The sequence below is a fragment of the Poromitra crassiceps genome, assembly GCF_964638095.1.
Source record: "Poromitra crassiceps genome assembly, chromosome: 29".
NCBI classification, from domain to species: domain Eukaryota; kingdom Metazoa; phylum Chordata; class Actinopteri; order Beryciformes; family Melamphaidae; genus Poromitra; species Poromitra crassiceps.
Window position 1 is genome coordinate 15,120,425 of NC_139641.1, and position 10,911 is coordinate 15,131,335.

Sequence of the window (10,911 nt, forward strand, 5' to 3'; positions counted from 1 at the left end):
CTAAAGGTAAAGGTAAAGTCCCACTGATTGTCACACAATGTGTGAAATTTGTTCTCCGCATTTGACCCATCCCCTGGGGGAGCGGTGAGCGGCAGCGTGCGCCGCGCTCGGGAATCACATGGTGATTTAACCCCCCAATTCCAACCCTTTGATGCTGAGTAAGGTAAAGGTAAAGTCCCAACGATTGTCACACACCTGAGTGTGTGAAATTTGTTTTCCGCATTTGACCCATCCCCTGGGGGAGCGGTGAGCAGCAGCAGTGCCGCGCTCGGGAATCATTTGGTGATCTAACCCCCCAATTCCAACCCTTGATGCTGAGTGCCAAGCAGGCAGGCAAATGGGTCCCATTTTTATAGTCTTTGGTATGACTCGGCCGATCTGGCTTCAAACGGCCCAAATTGGGCTTCAAACGGCCCAAATCTGGCTTCAAACGACCCAAATTGGGCTTCAAATGGCCCAAATCTGGCTTCAAACGGCCCAAATTGGGCTTCAAACGGCCCGAATCTGGCTTCCAACGACCCAAATTGGGCTTCAAACGACCCAAATCTGGCTTTAAACGGCCCAAATTGGGCTTCAAATGGCCCAAATTTATCGGCCTGGCCTCCTTGGTATCTAATGCCCGGCCTGAATTATGATCCCAGTCCGCCCCTGCCTCTGAGCTGAGGAATGTGAATTGGAGTGAGTCGTCTGATGTCATATAGACCTGTTTACCTGTTGCTGAGATGCAGCGGTCCTCATCCCCCAAGCACTTTAGAACACTCATGCAGTCCCCCTGGTCATTGCAGCCATAGCACTTCTTACCGTTGGGAGAAGGCGCACTGGCCGCTGGAAGATGAAACTTAGATTGTTTATAGTGCTTCCATACATCAATATATGCCTTGTTGAGCAATTTAGCAGACACATTTACCCCCCCCCCCCCACACACACACACACACACACACACACACACACACACACACACACACACACACACAGATTACAATAACAACGACAACACAATAAAATAATGTCTTGAGAATACAACAAATAAATGTGTATTATTAAATGTGTCTTAATTGACAATTCTCCAGATTAAAGGCATGGGCGGAGATTGCGTGATGAATAAAACAGTAAATATAAGGAGGTTACCAGGGGCAGCTTTGTTGCAGAGGTCAGTGGAGCAACACTTGTTGCTTATTGAGGTCCTGGAGACTCCAAAGTTCATGGAGCCGCTCATACACTGAGCAGCGACACCACAAGACATCATGGTCATTTTAGAAAGTTCTGTTTGACCTGCACAAAAAACAATAGCCTTTGTCAAATGATGTCAAATGCCAGACTCTTAGTTGCAGAAAAAAAAAATGCACAGCTACATACCCATGTATATACCCATGAAAAATGTTGTGCATTGACCCAGGGAACAAGGTTTGGTCTCTGTGGCTGTGCAGGCTCCTGAGGGTCCAGCGACGCAGTCATAGCATGTCAGGGTGTAGACTGAGGGAACAGGTGAACAAGTCAGACAAGCTCAACATGAGGTTTTTGTAATATCAACATGTAAAGCAGAGTGATGAAAGCAGACACCAAAGGCGGTGGCAGTCTGCACAGCCCCTGCATATACTGTATACATTGAGTATAATATAATTTAAAAGGGGACAATGCACATTAATTAACATGAGCACCTGAGTCCATCATGTAAATGTGTCTGACTTAGTCATACAGGCTAATTTTCATCTGCAGTCCCTGGCAGGATGAAGTTATAAAACATTAATAAACGCAATGCAGGAGTACACATAAGCATTGTTAGTCGGGCAGCTTAGCACTAGATTTGAGCTGGATGTGGACAGTTCTGACAAAAGCACCAACATTTCCCCAAATGCTACCCGTCCCATAGCCATAGCTTTCCATTTTTGATAGGATCCACTTCAAAAAATTAAAAATTAATTTTTCACGTGTTCAGCTGACCTTAGTCTACAAATTTGCCTCAAGGACCCTCGAGATCCACTAAAGTTTTGGAGATATTTTGAAAGTTTTGGAAAACACGTTTTTTTCATGTCCGATTATCGAATCGTCACAAAAATTTGGGAACATGTTTAGAGATATCATCAAAGACCATGGGTACTTAATTTTGTGCATTTCAACCAAAAGGGGCCACCGCAAACACCAAAAATGTGGGTGGCCTAACAAAAAAGGCCATAACTCCACATCTGTTTGTTCAATGATCAGAAAACTTGGCAGATATATCAAGAGATATATGTGGACCGTGTCATGAGAACCACAGAAATGTTTTTGCGACCTCAGTACCATTCAGAAAAGGCTTAATCCCTTGTCATGGCTGCTTGCAGCTATACATCCAATAGCGATGTTGGTGGAGATCGGTGAAGCGGGCTAGGAGGAGATGTCAAAAATGTGTTTTCCAAAACTTTCAAAATATCTCAAAAACTTTCCAGTTGGACCCCAAGGCTCCTTGAGGCACATTTGTAGAGCAATGTTAGCTGAACAACAAAAGTTGCTGCAATTCGGACAGATTTTATTTTTTGGAAAAAAATATATATATATTTTTTTAAGTGGATCCTATCAAAAATTGCAAGCTAAGGGAATTGTCAGTACATGGAAAAAATGTGTTGCTTTTGTCAGGAATGTACACATCCATTTGCTAAGCCACCTGACTATATGCTTTTGTGTCCTATGACACAAAAGCAAAAAGATATACAGACAAACACAAGCAGACAAAAGCCTTTTTTTATGATGAAACATGATCCTGTCACTCAAACTGCACCTCTCCATGAAGCCAACAACGTTTAGTATGTATTAGCTAATATATAATGGATTTTACTTTTGGTATGGGAAGAGTACCTACGTTTAGTATGTATTAGCCAATATATAATGGCTTTTACTTTTGGTATGGGAAGAGTACCTACGTTTAGTATGTATTAGCCAATATATAATGGCTTTTACTTTTGCTATGGGGAGAGTACCTTGGATATATTTTTCTGCTCAAACACGACCCAAAAGCCTTTTGTTATGAAACATGACCCTGTCACCCAAACTGCAAGGAGCACCTTTCCAGACGACACTGAAGCCAAAGCAGCATTCCTTTTTAGTAAATCGGTAGATTCTAAAATTCGACCTTTGAATCCAAATACTTTTTTTAAACTTATATTCTTGTGTTTCAGTATTCTGAAATGTTCTTGAAGGGTTTCTACAGAGAACCTGGTTTGTTGACACTAAATGTGCACTACTCCCCTTCAACTGTGGGACCCCACTATATACTATATATATACTATATACTATATATATATACTATATACTATATATATATACTATATACTATACAAAACCCTTAATACTCAAAGGAAAACAGATAACAAGACTTCAATCAAAAAAAATCCTACCTTTGGGGAGAAGTACACTCCCTATGATCAGAATAAGAAGATGCATTTCAGGATGGTGGGTGGAGTCCAAGTGGCTCAACGTTTGGGCAGTCAGCTTTAATAGTTGTGCTAAGTAGGAGGAGTGGTCTCAGGATGACATTGCATCTCTTGTTGAACACAGACGCTATTTGCAGGGCCGGCTCTAGTCATATTGGAGCCCTAGGCAAGACTTGATTCCCCCCCCCCCCCCCCCCACACACACACACTCACACACACACACACACACACACATCTGTGAATCACCAGCATTTATTATTATTATTATTATTATTATTATTATTATTATTATTATTATTATTATTATTACCTTTATTATTATTATTATTATTATTATTATTATTATTATTATTATTATTATTAGCATATAAAGATTTTGGTCATTTGAAGCCAGATTTATAGGAATATCTCATTTTAAATTAACATTAGGATTAGATTTACTCCTTTTCTCACTCCCATGTCACCGCCTGCTCTCCCTGCAGGGCTTGAAATTAACTTTTGATCACCAGCCAAAATGGCTGCTAGATTATAAAGTTAGCAGCCAATTAGAATTTCCACTAGCCAAAATGTTTTTCTTGAAATAAACCAGAAATATGAGTGCCACTGGGTTAATATAAGCATAAGTATCAGTCAAAAATAAGTTATAGCATAATTGATCTATAAATTACAGTATTTCACTGATCAATTGTGTGATTTCAAATTGTGTGAAAATAAAGAGATTTTTCTTTATTTATCCATTTATTTATTTTTACATGTAAATAGGTAGCAGGGGAGCACCTCAAGTGTGTCACTGTTACTCTGCGTTTATCCGGGCCTGACTTGAAATAATGTTGAGGGGGGTGCCCCTTTTTCACTTAATGCACCTGGCCCCTAAACTGTCTGTGCACATCTCTGTTGGTTTCTCCCACAATCTGCTCAGCTGTTTCAGTCACATCTTTTCTCTTCGCCCCCTCTCTCTCTTCTGTCAATAGTCACAGCTGTATCTGTCGGTTCTTCACAATAAAAATCGTCCGGGTGCTTTGTCAATGAGTTGTTTGCCTTATATGAATCAGCAGAAATGCTTCAAAACGGCTCCAGACTACTGAAAGTGACCAGGATTAAACGCTAGTCTAGTAGATGTCAAACAGAAACAAAAGTAAAAAAAGAGGGAAACTAAACTAATGCAGCCTACAGCCTTTTAAAATGTATTTTCCTGGTTCACTTTTGACGGGGAGGAGAAGGCACCAAGGCAGGTGAAGTGACACTCACCTCTGACCAGAAGCGTCATGCCCATTGTAACTGAGGGGGCAATTGCCCCCTCAGATTTTTGAGAGGTACATTTATTTTTTATTTATTTTTATAAACATAGGCTATAATATTATAGGCTGTGTATGGTAGTTGAAACATAGTTTCAAGTTGACGTTTATTTATGTTTGAAGTTCAAACAAAAACATAAATACTGTATAGGGTACATGCAGTACAACACAAAAGGCTGTTATTTACCCTTTGTCGACACCTGGGGCCGGTTGCACCAAGTCGTATTAACTATGCCTGGTCGTAACTCCTACGTCGGTCTTAGTTAAGACCAGTCTTTAGAGTGGATTTACGCCTGTTGCACCAATAGGGCTTACATCTGGTCTTAACTACGCTGGTCGTAGCAATGCGCGTCCATGTGAATTGCCGGGGAATGCCCCCTGATTGGGCCAAAAATGTGCCTCGCGCCGTCACCCACTACTGTATGTGCGTCACTACACCCTCCCTCCTCCCACCCCCCTCCTCCTGTAGAAGCCCCGGGGGAAAATGGCGGCGGCGATTAGTGTCAGGCAGTCTGAATGAAATTGAATGTAACGTTCCCAATTCTATCTATTACATTCTAAAAAATAACCCTCAACATTTGGGAAGGCTAAGCCACACAACTAGTTTGTTATAATCTAACTTCATGCTTCGATGGCGACGTTACGACGATGAGGACGGTAAGGACTCAATTACAGCAGGTCTCCGCTGATAGACACGGAGATCTCTGTTACAGGCAGGCACTTCATTACGCCTCCTCCTGACCAGGCGTAAGAGTTGCGCCTGGGCGTAGTGAAAAGAAGGCTTAAGCCCTCTTGGTGCAACCGGCGTAGCAGTTAGGTTGTAAAGTTATGACCGGCGTAGCTTAAGACCAGTCGTAAGACCACTTGGTGCAACTGGCCCCTGGTGAGTAAATATATTATGTAACTAAAACCATTAAAATTGACAACCGGTCCGCAACTTTTTTTTCCATGTATCTACCGGTCCTTGGCACAAAAAAGGTTGGGAACCCCTGTTCTAGATGACACTAGATGAGACTAATGGAAGAGAAAAGATTTCGGTAACACTTTACAATAACGTACACAAATACTGTAGTAGTTACTAGTAAACTAATCATTAACTAATAGTTAGTTAATGAGTAGCTAAGGAATAATTTGTCATTAGTCAATCATTAGTTAATCATAGTTAATGAGTAGGTAGTCATTAGTTAATGATTAGTATCTAAGTTCCTGAGTAGAGTAGTTAATCAATACTTAATGATTACTAAATGTCAGCTCGTGAATATAGTAGTTAATCATTAGTTACTGATTAGTCGGTCAGTTCCATGAGTAGAGTAGTTAATCGTTCGTTAATGATTAATAAATGTCAATGCGTGAATATATTAGTTAATCATTAGTTAATCATTAGTTAAGGTCACATTGTGAGTATAGTAGTTAATCATTAGTTCATGATTAGTTGTTAGTTCCTTAGTAGATAGGAAATATGATTGATACATAATGCTCAATCAGAATAGGAAACAGTGACTAGCATTACTTTAAAGGTGCATCAGTTAGCTTGTTAGCTGCCAAGTGTGTAAGCAGACTAAAAGTTTGCTCAGAGATATAACATTAGCCAGTAATCTCCGAGCTAGCTATCTGATCATCTCTGAGCTAGCTAGCTAGCTAGCTAGTATTGATGTTTACAGACGGCCCATATTCTAATCAATAGGGTGATCATATGTGATTGCATACAACCCATGTGTTTGGGATTGATGTTGAGAGCTGCCCATGTGCCCATGTGCAATTGAGAACAGTTAGTGTGAGAAAAGCACTGAATTATGTAATCATCCTTCTGCAGTTTCCCACCAAAAAAGCTCTTGAGGTCTGGCCTAGAACAAAGACGGCCTTATTTTATTATCAAGTGCTGTGTAATAAATTACGTATTTCGACCTTGCAGGTGGCCGTGCTATCTGTAAACATGAAGACGGGAGTAGATTTCCCGTCAAAGCTTATAACAGACCATTGTTTAAAAGTTTGAAGTAATATACTCATGAACACACAGTAAGAACTTCATACTCATGAACATTATGCAATTTGGTTGAGATATAATATTTGTATGTAATGTTTTTTCTAACCAATTATGAAAATGCAGTTTGAAATATGCTTTGTGTTATGAAGAAGAAATGTACTATCATGGATGTGTGTGTGTGTCAATGAATGGATCCTTGCGCGGACACACACACACACACCCACACACACACACCACACACACACACACACACACACACACACACACACACACACACACACACACACACACACACACACACACACACACACACACACACAAGCACACCACAGGCCCCCACCCTTCTTGAGCTCTCTCTCACAGAAGACATGTCACTGCAGAGAGTACATGTTATTGTTTATAGTTTATATAATGGGCAATGACGCAAGGGTTGGCGGTTCGATCCCCGCTCCCTCCCAGCTGCTGTCGTTGTGTCCTTGGGCAAGACACTTAACCCTTCTTGCCTCGTACGATTGGTATGAATGTAGACATGAATGATGGTGGTCGGAGGGGCCGTTGAGCGCCGATGTGTGGCTGCCACGCCTTCGAACCACCGGTACGAATGGTGTGAACGAATAATGATTCTGTGAAGCGCTTTGAGCACTTGGAAAGGCGCTATATAAATCCAATCATTATTATTTTATTTTTTATTATTATAATGCAACTTTATATGCATTCATCATGACACATACCCACACACACATACCCCCCCAGACACTCTCTCTCTCTCTCTCTCTCTCTCTCTCTCTCAAATACACACACCCACATGCCCTGCGTCAGGATACGCCCACTCGAGGATATCAGGAAGTAGTCCGGCAACGGTGGCTTTGCCTCAGGACTCAGGGCTTCTGGGAAATGATGTTTTTGGCTTCAAGACTCCTCCTGCTTTCCACTTCAGGACCAATCAGAAAGTCACATTTACGGTATAACATCTCAAAGTGAGAGGGGTGCGGTATCCTTTCATCCCCTGACACTTGGTGTTGAGGTATGACAGGTCACTGCTGCAACGATCATTGGAAGCTGGGAAGAACTTCACATTCTATCCTCTTTGGGTAAATGTATCGATGAGTTTATTCAATTGTTTCTGACTTGTACCAATTTTAATATATGCTTTGATATAACCATGTCTGCTAGTCTTAAAATAAACGTGTGACACTGTGCACTTAACCTTATCCACCTGTTTGTTGTCGAATGTGTCCTTGTCTCCAGTCTCGCTGTGTTTTCCTCCCACTCAACGAACACGCCTGGGTTTTATGTGACTAAAACCCTAATACTAGCTATAGCTATCTTGTGAACAAAACAATGTCTAACATTCTTTGACAGTATTCACACCATAGAACTATAACCAGACACCAATTTGACTATGTTCTCTATCAGAACATTCAAGCACTTTGCTAACATTACTTTCAACTTGCCTGTCTTTTTAATGTTGACCATGAATCTCCAGTTCTTGTTTTACTGGTGACTATTTACCAAAGATACATGCTGTTACTGTTTGTCACGTTTTGTCCCCTCCCCTGTCTCTAATAGACACGTTTGAAAATCTAACGTTATAGGGCAAAACATTATTTCCGAAAATAATAATAATGAATAAATATAAAGAAGTTGGATTTAACCCCAAAACGACCTATGCTAGTGACCTGGAGGAGTAAACATCAAATAATGAGATGTCAAACTAATGTGACATATGTACAGTACAGCTTATAATGAGAAATACTTTTTTGGAGGTAGAATCTGCTATGACGCAACAGAAACACCGCATTTGACCCCAAAATGACCTTTATGCTAACTTTGAGGGGTAAACTTGACCTCAAATAATTGAAATAACATCAGAATCAGATTCTATGACCAGAAAACCCCTAAAAAGTGGTATAATCTATGATTCTAACCCTTTTCGTTTTTTTTGGGGCCATATTGGATTTTGCAAATATGGCGGCCCCGTTGGGCGCCCGGCAAAATTTGGTTAAGTATGGTATGGACAACATCTGTGCCAAATTTGGTGCTTTTGGAAGAATCTGAACCAAAATATTCCCAAGTCCCCACACTATGTGCAGAAAAGGAGATTTTTGTTTGTGTTTGTTTGCTGTTGTTTTTGTGAGGGGCTACAGAGCGCCCTAGCCCAACTGGCGCCCCAGGCAGGAGGCTGTTTCGCCTGTAGGGTGAGCCGGCCCTGGCTATTTGATTGCTCAATATTTACAGTTAGGGCTTAGACTTTTTACATCTGTCTGTTACAAAACTGAACAGTTTCAACATCTCTATTTGACACATCGGTGAGTTGAAACTTGGGAGTAAAATGTAACACCATGTGTAAATCATAAACTGGTTCAAAACCACGTCATTCCAACTGGAATTATTGTTTATACATGGTGAACATGAACATGCGGTAGCAATTTCATATGTGTGTGTGTGTGTGTGTGTGTGTGTGTGAGAGAGAGAGAGAGAGAGAGAGAGAGAGAGTAGTGTAACCGAGCGTTTTGGCTTCTTTATATTGTTTATGTGTTGGAATAATGAGTCAGAGACCGCTTGTTGTTGGGAGCTGCTGCCACTTCTGTACTTGGTCAGGGGCGAGAGAGATACAGAGAGTGAACCAACTGTCCACTTCCTTTTCCGGACTTCACAATAAGAGTAGGCTACACATTAACAGATACAGAACAGTCTGTTACAGAAGTAAAACCAAAAACATGCCTCTGTACAAACGCTTCACAGCAAACTTTATTTAAGGAAGAGTGATCAGATCGTGCATACTGCGTTATTCTCCACAGGCTTAAGAACTACACGTCATAACAATAATAATAATAATAAACATTGACATATTCTCAGTTTCATTAAACATCTTCCTGTTTAAGCAAGCCCCTAACATTAAAGACATGGTAGTGTGTTCTGCTCAAGCCCCAACCTTTGTTTCTGAAAAATGAGGCCAACAATGGTTTTAGTCTCTATAGCCTATAGCCAAGTGTTGAGCAATGCAAAACTCAAGGCTCCAACACAAGAGTCCAGAAATGAATGAGTGACATCACGGTGGCTCTGTCCATATTTTCATACCGTCTATGGTTCCGAGCTTCCGAGTCCAATTTTACAATGAGATGCACCCACTTTAACCCTGAGGTGTAATTGTTACTTCAGACTAAATAATAAAGTAATAAAACCACTAGTAAACCAGTAGGCGGCGCCTGGCCTGCTGTTCAGTGAGTGGCCTGACTGCGGGCACACACACACATTTTTTTTTTTTTTTTTTTGCAGGCCAGGCCACCGGGCATCGGCCCGACGTGCCCGATTACGCAGTCCGCGCCTGGCGTCAGGCCAGGCAAAACAAAATGGAAACTTCCGGTTCAACGTTTCAAAAATAATGTAAACAAGTAAATAGTCTTACTGACTCTGCGCCTGTGCTGTGTGGGGTACACTCTTGCAAGCTTTTGCTTCCTCTGCATATTCCGTCAATGTAAAGTAATTAAGTGTTAAGGACGTGTGTCCATATAGCTTCTTTTCCTCAGCTCCAGCGTCTTTTTTCAGTTGTTTCCAATGAGGAGAGAGCGCATACGGGCGCACACGGACGTCTAGAAAAAGTGCACTGCGCCCAGCGTCTATTTTCAGAGCACTCACCCAAAACCCAGAAAGGTGTGTATGAGCAAATTAGTTTTTACAGACACATAGTTTAACAATAGGGCAGCAACTGGAGAGAGCTGTTGCTAACACTTATATAATGCAAACATACAGTATAATCAGTTGCTGTTTAATTTAACTTTATAGGTAATATGCAAACAACATAAGATGGGGGGGGGGGCTTGACGGAAAGGGCAGAGGGAAATCTGCCTATGTTCATTTGTCATACATTGCCTGGCTATACTTTATACAAATGTTCATCAAATTAAGTAGATATTATGGGAATTATGAAGAAGAACAAAGGTCCAGAGTGCTCGGAAGTCCACAACTGGTGTGGTGAAGGTGCTCTTTGGTGAGGATCACAAAGGTTCAAAAAAGAACGGTCCAAGGCACTCTTCTGGCAGAAAGTAAAAAGCCTTTATTTACTGTAGATGGCTATTTCATTTTGGAAGGCTTAAAAACATAGTTAGTGCATGTTAAAAGAGCTGGGACATGACCCACACGTAGCGGCACAAACAGCCTTGTTCAGGGTATGACCACCAGCACAGGATTTCCCCCTATTTAGCAAGAGATGATTGCAAACACC

The 10,911-nt window shown here is 41.2% G+C and overlaps 1 protein-coding gene across 1 annotated transcript in view; it reads right to left on the reverse strand.

Annotated features, from left to right (window-relative positions):
* Positions 1–3,442, reverse strand: part of LOC310800089 (uncharacterized protein) — a gene marked incomplete at its 3' end in the record, with an annotated part of 4,146 nt that extends 704 nt beyond the window's left edge. The window contains exons 1-4 of the mRNA XM_083662668.1: positions 3,372–3,442; positions 1,357–1,473; positions 1,129–1,272; positions 704–825 (exon numbers count right to left, since the gene is read on the reverse strand). Coding sequence (XP_083518794.1) covers positions 704–825; positions 1,129–1,272; positions 1,357–1,473; positions 3,372–3,417 — 429 coding nt within the window. The 5' untranslated portion in view covers positions 3,418–3,442. The remainder of the gene's footprint in view (positions 1–703; positions 826–1,128; positions 1,273–1,356; positions 1,474–3,371) is intronic.
* Between the last annotated feature and the right edge of the window lie 7,469 nt (positions 3,443–10,911).